Source organism: Plecotus auritus (assembly GCF_963455305.1).
Source record: "Plecotus auritus genome assembly, chromosome: 1".
NCBI classification, from domain to species: Eukaryota; Metazoa; Chordata; class Mammalia; order Chiroptera; family Vespertilionidae; genus Plecotus; species Plecotus auritus.
The window spans coordinates 239,421,195-239,435,557 of record NC_137770.1 but is presented as its reverse complement, the minus strand read 5'-3'; the positions used below and the strand labels follow the sequence as shown (position 1 = coordinate 239,435,557).

The window sequence follows — 14,363 nt, the reverse complement described above, 5'->3', positions numbered from 1 at the left end:
CCGGCCGGCCAACCAGCCGAGAGGAAACGCGCGCACACCGCGCCCGCACGCCCCGCCCCGGCCCGGCCGGCCAACCAGCCGAGAGGAACCGCGCGCACACCGCGCCCGCGCGCCCCGCCCCGGCCCGGCCGCCCCACCAGCCGAGAGGAACCGCGCGCCCGCGCGCCCCGCCCCTGCCCAGCCGCCCAACCAGCCGAGAGGAGTCGCGCGCGGCCGCGCCCTGCGTTGCGCCCGCTGCTGCCGCCTAGCGCGCGGCCTGGCTCGGGAAGGAAGGAGACCCAGAGGGGCGGGCACTCTCGGCCGCGCCCCCACCCCGGCGGGCCCGACCCGGGACGGGTGCGTCCGCTGAGCCCTGCAGCCTGCGGGTAGGTACGGGGTACTGGCGTGCAGCGCGGGGCTAAGGCAGGAGCGGTGGAGAGCAGGAGTGCGGGAGTGGGGATGGCCCGGCCATCATCTCAGCATCAGAGAATGGGAGTCTATTGGCGAGATAAGACAAACCACGAGTAAGAACATATGTAAAACCTTAATCAATAAAGAAAGAAGAAAAAAAAAGTACAAATTGACAGTTACAAAATAGTCATGAGGATGTAAATAAAGTACATCCTAAGAAATATAGTCAATGATATTGTAACAGCTATGTTGTACACCTGAAACCAATAAAATATTGTATGTCAACTGTAATTAAAATATTAAAAATTAAATTAAAAACTCAAAAAAAGGACAAACCACTAGTAATATAGTTTTCCTCTAAATCGGAGTGAAGGCGACTGCCTGGCCACCCTGTTTAATAGCCTCAATCTCCTCGCCAGTGAAAGGGGAATGCTAAGCTGCCCGTGGTTTCGGAAAGGGTTTTAAAAGCTAATACTAGAGCTGTGTGGCTCTAAATAGTAGTAGGAGTTCAATAAATGCCGATTGAGCATTATTAATATTGACATTTTTGCCACCACTTATGTTACAATTCATTGGGCCTCTTAGAGATTGTGAGTTCCAGGCTTCTTGCATTTTGGGAGTCGGGGGGGGGGCATATTTTAATACCATTGGGGGGCATATTTAAGCATTAAAATTTACCAAACCAACGATACAAAAATTGTAGCATACTGTAGTTTAAGTGTTTGTATCTCCCAAATTAATGCTTTTAATGAAAATAAATACTTCTTGCTTAAAAATATGAGTACGTAACAGGCCTCTGGTCTGGTAGGAACACAAGTTCAATGGTGTCGAGTCCTATAATACTGTCTTGGACCTCTGTGACCGTGTGTAAGCCCCACCAGACGGTACCACCTGCCTCACCAATAGAGCCTGGCATTTTCTCTCTTGCACATAGTTCACTCTACGCGTGGCCTGTGTCCCTCATACAGGGTTTCTCATTACAGCACTGTCCGTTCTGTGCAGGCCATGGGCGGGGGCGGGGTCCTGTGCCTTCTAGGATGCTTACAGCATCTCTGGTCTCTACCTCCTAGATGCCAGGAGCAGCGCCCCACGCCCTACTCATCACAATCAAAAATATCACCAGATATTTCCAAATGTTCCCCGGGAGGGGGAGGCACCATCACCCTTGGTTGAGAACCGCTGTCCTAACACTGTTGTAAGCTTGCCAGCAGGATCCCATACCACACACCTTTGTGTCACCCTCCACCCAAACACAGGGGCTGGTACCCAGCACACACACAAGCTTATGCAGATACGGCATGCAGGGATACGTCACGAGAGAACAGGCTGCATCCTGTAACTCGTTTTATTATCAGAAGCTTCATTACCGGAAGTAGAATTACCAGGAGACTGGATGGGGAGAACACCGGTTATTTAGGGCCCTCCATACGCCACGCACGTGCTAAGTGGTCTGCGTGGGCCACTGCATGTTACCTCGCACCGCAGTCTATGACAGGTTAGGAAACGGAGTCATGAGAGTCCCAGGCACGTGCCCAGAAGAGCCGGAATTTGAACCCAGGTCTTCAGTGGGTCTGCTCAAGCACGTCTCCAGTGTCATGCCCAGGGCTTGTTGGGAATCAGTTGTTTCCCAGAGAGTTTTTCTAAACATAATTGCTTCCCCTCTGAAACATCAAACGTTGACATAGGTACATCATTTGGGGCCAAAATGTGATGCAAAGGTATTGCACATATCCTGCCGCTCAAAGCATGCTTCATGTTAAAACAGAATGTCATTATTTGCAAAGTATTCAGGTGCCAAGAACTCTTTTTTTATTATTGTTTACTTCGTTTTAAATTTTATTTTCCAAGTACAGTTCACTTTCAGTATTATTTTGTATTAGTTTCAGGTGTACAGCATAGTTTACAAAGTGTTCCTCCCGATATTTCCAGTACCCACCTGCCACCATACATAGCTCTTACAATATAATTGACTGTGTTCCCTATACTGTACTTGGCACCCTCATCACAATTTTCTAACTACCAATTTGTGTGTTTTTAAATAAATCTTTATTGTTGCAAGTATTACATATGTCCCCTTTCCCCCTCCCCATTGACCCCCTCCAGCCCGCCCCTGCCCCCCATCCCCCAAGCACTCTTTTATATGTAATTTGTTATTTGTTACCAGAAAAACACTATTTTAAGGTCATTGTGATGAAGATGAGCTATTGCAGGTCAAAGACCTGCCCCCCAGTGTTCTCAGGAGAGAAATGGCTGGAATAGTCAGTATATCCCCCGCCCCGCCCACCCCCATCCTGGCCTCCCACAGAGGGTTATGGAGCATCCGAGTGGGCAAGCCCTGGGAAAGCCCTTTGCAGGGGGTAGAACTCTGCAGAAGCTTTGGGGGCGGGGGGAGCCTCTTCTTTGTGTTCATTGTGGAGACACCACAAACGTGAACCCCAGTTATAGGGAAGGAACCTGGCTTTCCATCCCCCTGTCTGCTTCCCCCTTGGCACTCTCCAGCTGAGGTCCCTGAACCTCCTGTTGGTTAGCAAGGAACACTGGGGACTCCCCTCCAGACTTCTGTGACCCAAAAAGGAATTTTTCCGTGACCCTTCTGCCCAATCTTGCTCCCCAAAACCAATGCCAGTCTCACAAGATATTAAGGTGACATTTAAGCAATAGACCACAAGTCAGCATTTTTAAAGCCACAGTATAAGATAGAAATAAGGGACTGTTTCGTGGCTGCAGATTAAAAGAAAAAGAGAGGAAGAACCCGGGGGCGGGGGGGGAGTGGGGGACATTATTTGCTAACACGTTGGAAAATCACGTTCCTTTCCCATTTCAGTGATGCTACAGGCAGGGGGCGGGAGAGAGGATGGCAGCGGCCCCCAGGCTGCAGTCTGACCCCCGGCAGATTCACCCAGGGATAAATCCAGGAGCCCCCGGAAAGCCCTGTTTACACACTTCAGTTAAAAGCCTTCAGCACAGAAGTCATCTCATGGTATTTCTGACAGCAGTGACATCTTAGAGAAAGAAGTGCCCTGCACGCATCAGAGTGATCGACATTCGATACCGGGCATTGTTGGCATATTCAAGTGCTAATCATTCCACTTTTTTCCTTCCACCGTATGCAATTTGGATGATGGTTGGTGTCTCCGTATAGTCAGATCGGCCTGGTTTTGCCTGCTCGTAACATCTTCGTCATGAAGAGGTCCACATCAGGGTTATTTAAATACTTGAAACGAGGAACAATTAAACCCTGGGCTGAAACATTAGTCTAGTGGGAGGTGTAGGGTTACGTCCTTCAGTAACACACTCGTCTACCCTGTCAGGTGAAGACCTCACTCAGAGGCTCAGGGACGTGGTTGTAAACATTGGACGCAGGCGCTGAGGGAGGACCAGGGGATGGACTTGGGATCTTGAAATGGTGGGTTTCGAAGAGCCGACCTTGGGCCAGAGGGTCGCCAAGTGCCCGGAAGATGTCAACGGCCCCCACTGCGGCTCAGACGCCTGGGGCATGACCCGCACCCACTAGGATGCCCGGATGGTTCAAGAAGGTGTGGTACGGGCTGGCATCTCTACTCAGCTTCTCCTCCTTCATCCTCATCATCGTTGCTCTGGTGCTGCCCCGCTGGCTGAGTGGGAAGATCCTTTGTCAGACGGGAGTGGACCTGGTCAACGCCACCGACCCAGAGCTGGTCAAATTCATCGGGGACATTTACTACGGGCTCTTCCGAGGGTGCAAGGTGCGGCAGTGCGGGCTCGGGGGCCGCGAGTCCCAGTTCACGAGTGAGTATGTTTGGGGCAGGAAAGATGCTTTAGATTCTAACACTTATTTTTCCAAACCTGGAAGGGTGCTTATGTCTGAATGTGGAGTTTGACTTCTGTCTCGCCCTGAGACACAATGAGAAAGCCCACACTCACCCAGGGGTTCTTGTTCAGCACGAAGAAGGGACTTTTTTCCCCCTGGGAAGGCTCGTAGAAACATTAGAAATAGGGATTTGTATTCCTTTTCGTTTACCACTATTAATAATAGCCTCGCCGAAACCGGTTTGGCTCAGTGAATAGAGCGTCGGCCTGCGGACTGAGAGGTCCCGGGTTCGATTCCGGTCAAGGGCATGTACCTTGGTTGCGGGCACATCCCCAGTGGGAGGTGTGCAGGAGGCAGCTGATCGATGTTTCTCTCTCATCGATGTTTCTAGCTCTCTATCCCTCTCCCTTCCTCTCTGTGAAATATCAATAAAATATATTTAAAAAAATAATAATAATAGCCTCTAAAATATTGAGCGTTTACATGTGCCAGACATTCTGCTTGTGCTTCACACGCTGGTCTTGTAAGCCTTACAACAAATTTATAAAGAAGGAATTATTAACGATCCCATTTTGCAGAGGACTACACTGAGGCTCAGAGAGGTTGCATAACTTGCCTGAGGTCGCCCAGCGAGGAAACAGCAGAGCAGAGAGGGACTTCGTGGCCACGCCCCCTGCCTCGGGCCCCCTCAGCCAGTCCCACAGGCAGGTGCAGGAGGCTGCATGCAGAAACCAGCCATCAGGGAGCGTGGCAACGGCTTCCACTTCTGTTTATATAAAAGCTTGGCGTCTGCCCGGCTGGTGTGGCTCAGTGGTTGAGTGTTGACCCATGAACCGGGAGGTCGTGGTTCAATTCCTGGGCAGGGCATGTGCCCAGGTTACAGGCTTGATTCCCAGTGGGGGCATGCAGGAGGCAGCCGATCAATGATTCTCTCATCAGTGATGTTTCTGTCCTTCTCTCCCTCTCTCTTCCGCTGTGAAATCAATTTTTTAAAAATTTAAAACTTCGTAGTCTGAGAAAAGCAAACGGGCTCTGTGCCGGGCTCTGGAATCAGACTAGCCCGGCGCAAAGCCCAGCTTGCCTGTTTGCTGGCGGGAGACCTCGGGCAAGGCTGCTGGCCATGAACGTGGGCGGGCACGAGCATGGGCTGACAGGCACAAGTGTTGGCTGGCATCCAGTGTCACATCAGAGCTGCTCTGGATGTAAAGAGAGCAGGACTCCAGGGCTGGTCTTCTGGAAAGAAAAAACAAAAACGGCAATATCCTGCAGGCCTTTGGAGTCAGATCGCTGGTGAGAACAGTGTTCTGCAAAATCAAAATTACTCAACATATTGCTGAGAATAAGGAATTGTATTCATTATTTGATTTTATATTTCAGAATTGTAGTTCTTAGGAACCTGACCAGGGTTAGTATTTTATTAAATGTATAAAGACAGACGCTGGGCCATTGACAAATACTCTGATACAAATTGACATCATTTATATACATGAAGGAAATACATATTTTGTTATGTGTATTCAAGGAAATAGGAATAGTTGCATTTACCCGGCAATGAAATTAGAATGGGATATTGAGGATGCTGGAAAATATAGCGCTATTAAAAACTGTGGCTCGGTTGGTTGGCATGTCATCATGTACAACAAAAGATCAGGGGTTCGATTCTAGGTCAGGGCACATACCTAGGTTTCGAGTTTGATCCTCAGTCTGAGCACGTATGGGAGGCAACTGATTAATGTTTCTCTCTCTCAAAATCAATTTTAAAAAAACATATCCTCGGGTGAGGATTAAAAAAAAAACACATAAAAGGCTGAACACACACACACGCATATGAACAATGAAATCAAAATAAAGGACAAGTTAACAGGAAACACCCCAGAGGATCAATTTCCAAACCGATCATAGAGAAAACCAAAGAACCATACGGTTAACCCTGGAACAACATGGGGGTTAGAGGTGCCAGGACCCCACAACTGTAAGTTTAACCATCTGTTTACAAGATGAAAATGATCAGCATGTAAGTGGACCTGTGAAGTTCAAATCCAGGTTGTTCAAGAGTCAACTGTAGCCCTGACTGGGTGGCTCAGTTCGTTAGAGCCACGTCCTGATAGGCCGAGGTTGTGGGTTCCATCCCCAGTAGGGGGTACATACAATAACCAACCAATGAATGCATAAATGAGAAGAACAACCAATTGATTTATCTGTCTATCTCTCTCTCTCTCTCTCTAAAATCAATCAATCAATAAAAATTTAGGGGGGAAAAGTCAGCTGTACATAACAACCAGTTAAGATCCTTTTTCATACCTGAGGACACATGACTAACAATTTCATCTTTTGGTTTTTCTTCAATCTTTTGCTACTGGAATGAATATGCAATATATACAGCTTTGAATATATATACAGCTTTGAATATATGTGGGTGTGCTCTCATGAAATCGCTTTGATAGAGTTACCAAATTGCCCTCTCAGGAGAGTATATGAATTAATATTCTACACAGTTTGACACCGTTATCAACACAGTGTATTAGTAGACTTTTTTCTCTTTGCCCATCACATAGTGATTCTTTTCTGTTTTAAGTGTTTGGTGAGGATTGTGATGCTAGTCGTGTTCTCAGGAGTGCATTTCAAGAAAAGGGATAATGAGCCCAGCCAGCGTGGCTCAGTGGTTGAATGTCCACCTATGAACCCCAGGAGGTCACAGTTCGATTCCTGGTTGGGGTATATGCCCAGGTTGCGGGCTCAATCCCCCGTGTGGGGTGTGCAGGCGGCAGCTGATGGATGATTCTCTCTCATCATTGATATTTCTCTCTCTCCCTCTCCCTTCCTCTCTGAAATCAATAAAAATATATTTCAAAAAGGAAGAAAGGGATGATGAAACAAGTAGGTATCCAGGCAAAGCTACTATGTTTGCAATAAAAAGGGGCTGAAAGCGTGAAAAGAAAAACAAATGTATATTAGGGGCACTGAGATGGGAGGGAAGAAAGGGAATCGAGAAGCCTTACGCAGGAAAATCCCTTGGAAAGGAATTTATTTTCCAGGGTCAAGTTTCCAGTGCTCCTGTGATAACCTGATGGAGATAACTATCAATGGAAACACTTCCAGACAGGAAGTTCTATCAAAACTAAGGACGTAGACACGGAGTGTCTGGAAACTTCTGAGTGGAAAGGACACCTTAAAGGAAGACAGACCAAAAACACTCGCCCTCAGGCTTGGGAGACACCCACCTTCCATGAATAAAGGGAGGCAGTGAGCCAGCAGAGGCCCAGAGGGGGAAGGATTGGGGGTCGTGGGAGGAGTGGACCCAGGAGAGCTTTGAGTCCTGGATCCTGAGGGGGACAAAGAAGTGCTGGTCAGTGGTATCAAATGATGAAGGAGGGACTTTGGAGTTCAAAGACGGACCCCAATTTGACCAGGAGGTGTTCAGTAGAAACCCTGGAATAGTTGCAGAAGAGTGAGTATGCCCATTTCTTTCGTTTTCCATCATTTTAAAGTCTTCATTTATAGCTACTGAAAATAGTGATCTAAACTCTGTAGGCAATACAAGACTATAATCCTATGTGTAGAGTTCAGGGTCACCTTACCCAAAGATAAGGGAGGTAATGTCCCCAAACCTGTGGGGAAACGGGGTTCATAAAATCAACCTCCTATCCTTGTCACAACGGTTAAAGGAGAGAACAAATGTAAAATGCTCAGCCAGGGACTATGCTCGGTAAATGCTGATTACCCCCAGTTCACACACTATGCAGGTATCATGATCCCCATTCCACTGGTGAGGAGACTGAGGGTCTGCGAAGTCAGAGAGTAAAAATAGTAACAGCAACAACCACAGCCACCCTTTTGGCGAACGGACTTTTTCCCAGGCAATATTTAAAATACTCTATGATATATCATTTAATCTTCACAACCAGAACATGGTGGCAAATATAGAGAAAACAAATACCAATGAATATTTCACTCAATTATCCTGCCACGTGCATATGGATATTTTCAAAGAGTATTATTGTGCCACGTAAGGATTGAGTAAATAATGTCTACCTTGCTGAGTCATTATGAGGGATGCACAATGATGCTCCTTGCTTCCCATAGTGCCCAGCAGTGGGCGCTATTATCATCCCTACACACTTCACTTGATCCCGTGGACAACCTTGTAAGATGGGTATGAAGGGCAGGGTTTAGAGGATTTTATTTGACAGTTGTGGCAAATGAGCCAAGCTGGGATTTGAACCCAGATCTTCGGGTGCCAGATCTAGGCTTCACTCGGCTACATCCTGCTACCCTCTTCACAGGTATGCCTGAGACCAATCCTGATTTAATGAAGGCAACTCTCTTAACACATATTCAAGCTTTGCGATCGTCCCTCTTTCACTGACTCTCTTGCCAACCTCTTTAGCCAAAGAGACGCCATCTGCCCGGCCAGGAGATCACGGTTCAATTCCCGGTCGGGACACATGCCCAGGTTGCAGGCTTAATTCTCTCTCATCATTGATGTTTCTATCTCTCCCTCTCCCTTCCTCTCTGAAATCAATAATATATACATATAAATAAATATATATGATCTCTGAACACATAATAATCTGGCCACTCAGTGTGTGTGTGTGTTGTGTATATATATCGCTTCCTTTTCTTCCCTCCCATCATTGCCCCTAATATACATTTGTGTGTGGTCCGGCCAGCCTGGCCAGGGGGAGGGGACATGGGCGGTTGGCCGGCCTGCCTGCTGGTCGAACTCCTGGTCGAGGGGACAATTTACATATTAGCCTTTTATTATATAGGATATACACTGAGTGGCCAGATTATTACGATCTCTGAACGCATAATAATCTGGCCACTCAGTGTATATACAGTATATATCTATACTGTATATATATGAATGCCGTCCGGGTTTATATGCACCAGCTCACACCAGACCCCAGAGCTGTGCAGTCAATACACTTTAAATTGCCAACAGGACACATTTAGATGTTGCATTCTTCCCGAGGAAGAGAGGATGATGGTTGGGCGACTAACAAGTGGCAGACGCGGGGGGATGGCTTCATCTCCGGGAGGCTCCAGCTCTTTGAAAGCCCGGCCCTCACACCCTCTAGTAAAGCCTCCATGGTAAGCAAGGGCCCTAGGAACTTGAGCCCTGCTCTGACGTTGAAATAACAGCCGTGTCCCCTCCGCAGTCTTCCCACAGCTGGTGAAGGAGCTCAACGCGGGCCTGCACGTGACGATCCTGCTGCTGCTCTTCCTGGCCTTGGCCCTGGCTCTGGTCAGCATGGGCTTTGCCATTCTCAACATGATCCAGGTTCCCTACAAGGCGGTCAATGGCCCCGGGGGCATCTGCCTATGGAACGTCCTGGCGGGTAAGGAGAGCCCCTGGGGGAGAAACTCGGGTCCTCGCCATCAGGAGGCTGAGTTCTGAGAAACTGGAGGTGTGAGGGCATTAACAGGCCCGCCTCCGCCTTCACTTCCCTGGGTCTGTAGCCTTCCTGACACGGATGTCCTCCTTACTAAACAAGGCAGAGTCTCTGTCACAATGAAGGACCGAATGGTTAGTGCGCATGAGTAGGGGCTGCTGCTGGGAGGAGCCCTCGTGGATGACAGAAGAGAAGAAACCTGGGGATTTCGCCTGCCTGCTTTGGTTAAACCTCACAACCTCCATATAAGGGGTATGAAGTGTTAGCCCCCTATTTACAGATGAGGAGCCCGAAGCTCCCAGGTGAGGTCACACAGCAGCGAGTAGCAGAGGTGGGATTCGGACCCGGGTAAAGCTGAGTCCAAGCCCTTGGCCTTTTCATTAATCTTTGGTCTCATTGATGACCATTGCGCCCTATTTTCCAAGCCAAACACCAATGCAAAAGGAGTGTGTGTGTGTGTGTGTGTGTGTGTGTGTGTATTGGGAGTATATTGACACATAGAAATTAATTCACATTTAGTTATAAACTTTAAAAAATCATCTGTAATGAAAATAACAAAATCCTGAGAAATAAGGCCATCTCAGAAAGCCCAGGTCCCGTGGGCAATGTTTATAGCAATAATCTTCCACTGCCTTCACCTTACAAGGGTGAGCGTGAAGTACAAGGACAGGTACTGTTGTTTGACCCTGTATTAGAATGCAATGTCAGTAAGTCAGTCAGTATGTCGTTGCCTGTGTCTGAGACTGTGGCCATCCTTTAGGATCACTTCTATACATGCTTGACCCCACCTGGGCTGCAGGTGTCCCATTCACCTCTGCATGAACCCCCACAGTGCTGGCGTGGGAAAGTGCGCAGTCCTGCTTCCTAAGTAAATGCTTATCTCTGTCAATTTCCTTCCTCAGAGAGACAATACTCTCAAGCTCCACTGACCAGAGTATTAAAAAAGGGCATTTTGACAAAACTTTAGCATCAAAGGGCATAAAAATATGAATATCGTCCTAGCTGGTTTGGCTCAGTGGATAGAGTGTCGGCCTGCTGATTGAAAGGCCCCAGGTTCGATTCTGATCAAGGGCACATTCCGGGGTTGCAGGCTTAATCCCCAGTAGGGGGTGTGCAGGAGGCAGCTGATCGATGATTCTCATCATTGATATTTCAATCTCTCTCTCCCTGTCCCTCTTTGAAATCAATAAAAATATATATTTTTTAAATGTGAATATATTTTCATGAAACAACTCCAATGGGGATTTTTGCTAAAGAAATAACTGGAAAAGAACACAGAGATATTTATAAGAAGGGGTTTGCTACAGTGCTTTCTAATATAAAAAATTATAAGCAATCTAGGTACCCAGAAATAAGATCACACTTAATCAAACTGAATTAAATTAACTAGGCATGTTGCTAGGATAAAATACTATGTACCAGTGTAAAGTGGTGCTGTAACAGAATATTTGACAACATGGGGAAATGTTCAAGTAAGGGGGAAGTCAAGTGTAGAACGGTTAGACCGCCATAATACTGATTTTGTTCAAGAGAAAGAAATGCAAGGAACTACGCTAAAATGTTTAAAGTGTTTATACCTGGCTTTTAGGATACAAGAACATTTGTATTTTCATCTTTCTGGTTTTCTCTGGTGTCCAAATTTTCTTCAATGGAGATGTAATAATCTAAACAAAAAGCGTAGTAAATGTGTTTTTTAAAATATTAACTAAAATCAAGGCAGTAGAAGAGAGAGAGAGGGGAAGAGAGAGAGAGAGAAGTCAAAGTCTGAAGCAGCAGAAAGGAGACATGTGAAGCTTGGAGTCCTTTCAGTTTCCCCTCTCCCGTCCTTTCCTCCTCTTCTGGTCTCTTCTTCTTAATCTAAAACACGGGAAGAGGACCATTAAAAAGCAGAGGACAGTCTACCCTCTGTAGAAACCCCGATGCGCACATCAGATATTCTTTTTTGTTATTGTTAATCCTCACCCGAGGCTATTTTTCCATTGATTTTTAGTGAGAGTAAGTAGAAGAGAGAGGGAAAGACAGAGAAACATCATGTGAGAGAAACACATCGACTGGTTGCCTCCTGTACGAGCCCAACCAGGGCCTGGGCCAGGGAGGAGCCTACGATGGAAGTGGATGCCCTTGACCGGAATAGAGCCCGGGACCCTTCGGTCTGCAGGCCAAGGCTCTATCCACTGAGCCAAACCAGCTAGGTCATGTAAGAGGTTCTTGTATCGTCCCACATCGCCTGCAGGGACTACATCCTAATCCCAGACGATTTAGAAATTGAACTAATCCAGATGTGCACACCCTAGAAAGAAGGGAAAAATTAGAGGGGTCAAGGGTGAAAGGCCATCCGATCTGAAGCTTATCCTCTTTGTGCAACACCTCTCACCCCTCACACCGTGTGGGCTATCTGCCGCTTTAAAAAAGCAATTTAAAATCTGTGTCTCCCTAAGGGCTTTTTTAAACCCAAAGCGAGTTTGGTTGCCTGTGCCACAGAAATGCCACCTCCTGTAAAGTCATTACAGCTGACGAAAGGCGCTGTGAGTGAGGGCCACCTTTCTGGGTTGCAGGTGGCGTCGTGGCCTTGGCCATCACCAGCTTCATGGCCGCCGTGAGATTCCACGACCTGACGGAGCGCATCGCCAACTTCCAGGAGAGGCTCTTCCGCTTCGTGGTGGTGGAAGAACAGTACGAGGAGTCCTTCTGGATCTGCGTGGCCAGCGCCTCCGCCCACGCTGCCAACTTGGTGGTGGTGGCCATCAGTCAGATTCCCCTCCCAGAGATGAAGACCAAAATAGAAGAGGCCACGGTCACGGCCGAGGATATCTTGTATTAATAGCCTTCTCCTGGCCACACCCTCGCCTAAGTCAGTCTGGTGCGGGAAGGGAGGCCTCATCTTTGTTGCAGGCTTCGCCATCCAGAACGTCCATGATTCTGGCAATGAGAAGAAGGTGATGGGAGGAGGGAGGCTGGTCCCTGGGCCAGAAGAGAAAAACGTTCCCGGATTCCTGGCATCTCTGTCCTTCTCTCTCAATGGCCTTGGACTTGGAGTTGGAGACTTTGCACTTGCCAGCTGTGTGACATTGGACAATTCATTTCACGTCTACTTCTCAGTTCCCTCATCTGTAAAATGGGGATAAGAATGACCTCACATGATGTAATGGGCTATCATGTTGCCGGGCTTTGGATATTGTAGAGCATTCCACGAATATAAGACACTGAACAGTCCAATAGAAGCCTATAGACCCTGGTCTATTCCATGCATTATGGCGGGGGGAGGTTTGTTGATGTCCCTGCCCTCCGGAAACACTGAATCTTTCCACCTGACACAGGAACCAGAGAGCAACAATAACATTAAGAATGAAAATAACTGCCTTTTTTAAGTGATTACCACATGTAGAAAGTTATTCTTAGAGTTTTAGGTACATTAGGTTCTCACTACAACCATAGATTGTCAGTACAACTTTCTATTTCCATTTTATAGATGAAACTAAGTTACGGAGAGGTTGGGTAACTTGTGAGGTTGTTGGGGGACTTGAACCATGGAAGCTGGAGCCAGGGTCTGCATTTGTAAGCACTTGGCTAGTCTGTTGTCTGATGCACAAGCAATTGCAGCGCAGCGTGTGTGATCAGTGCTGTAACAGCACAGACGTAGAGGGTCGAGGAAGGAATGAGTTCTTCGGGAAGGGAGGAAAGGACGTGGGATTAAAGAACGTGTCACACCGGTGACATTGGATCTGAACTCTGAAAGGTGAGCAGTGTTTCCAGTGGTGGAGGAAGCAGGGTTGGGCAAGGGCCTTCCAGGATGTGTCCGAGAGGAGGGGAGGCACAAGGTATGAAGTTACAAGGAGGGCTCGGAAGCCTGGGGACAAGCCAGTGGGATTAGAACTAATTCACCGGGTTGGAGAAGCCCACCTGCTTTGTGTTGGTCTTGGGCTTTCCCAAGTGGCATTGTGATGGTTAATTTTATGCGTTGACTTGGCTAGGCCACGGGACCCAGATGTTTGCTGAAACACTATTCCAGATGTTTTTTGTGAAGGTATTTTTGGGATGGGATTTACATTTAAATTAGTAGACTTTGAATAAAGCAGATTGCTCTGCATATGTGGGTGGGCCTCATCCAATCAGTTTGGAGGCCTTAAGAAAAAGACTTTCCAGTCCCAAGGGAGAGGGAATTCTGCCAACAATTGCCATTGAACTTAAAATGCACCTCTTTCCTGGAACCAGCTTACCCTGCAGATTTTAGTCTTGCCAGTCTCCACAATCAGGTGAGCCAATTTCTTAAAATAAATCTCTCTCTCTCTCTCTCTCTCTCTCTCTCTCTCTCTCTCTCTCCATATTTATATAACGCACACACATTCTACTGGTTCTATTCCTCTGGAGAACCCTCTCTCACTCAATCGTATTAATTTATTAATTCCTGGGGTGGATCTTCTCCCAGGTCTCCTGTCTTCATGCCAAGTAAAAGTTATCTAATCACCCAAATTAGCTCCTTCTTACATGACAGCTGATTTGGACTCTCTCTGCCTTTGCTTAATGCGTAGTGTCCATGGCACTGTTCTGTCCTAATTGCTTGTGACCCCCTGTGGGGCCCATCTGTCTCTTCCAGCCCTCTACCCCCATCCCAGACACAGCTGCAGTCCTAGTTAGTGGACTGATGTCACTCATCAAATATGCAGATGGCACATGGCTGGAGGGGATCGTTAATTCGATAGTCGGTGGATCCAAAAGATAGTGGCAGACTGTAGTGCTGTCTCGAAACACATGGAAATGTCAGTGTCCCGCTAAGTTTAACATCAAGT

General features: G+C 47.4%; 1 protein-coding gene across 2 annotated transcripts; it reads left to right on the top strand.

Annotated features, from left to right (window-relative positions):
* The first annotated feature begins 224 nt into the window (after positions 1 to 224).
* On the top strand, positions 225 to 13,100 carry CLRN2 (clarin 2). Of its 2 annotated transcripts, none has more exons than XM_080664166.1 (4): positions 225 to 365; positions 3,215 to 4,158; positions 9,343 to 9,522; positions 12,132 to 13,100. In XM_080664166.1, exons 2-4 carry the CDS (start codon positions 3,906 to 3,908, stop codon positions 12,395 to 12,397), a joined length of 699 nt encoding a protein of 232 aa, XP_080520292.1. In that variant the 5' UTR covers positions 225 to 365; positions 3,215 to 3,905; the 3' UTR covers positions 12,398 to 13,100. The 2 variants fall into 2 exon arrangements, with proteins under 2 accessions (XP_080520292.1, XP_080520293.1); XM_080664167.1 differs by having other exon boundaries at positions 3,215 to 4,115; positions 12,132 to 12,761.
* Positions 13,101 to 14,363: the final 1,263 nt, after the last annotated feature.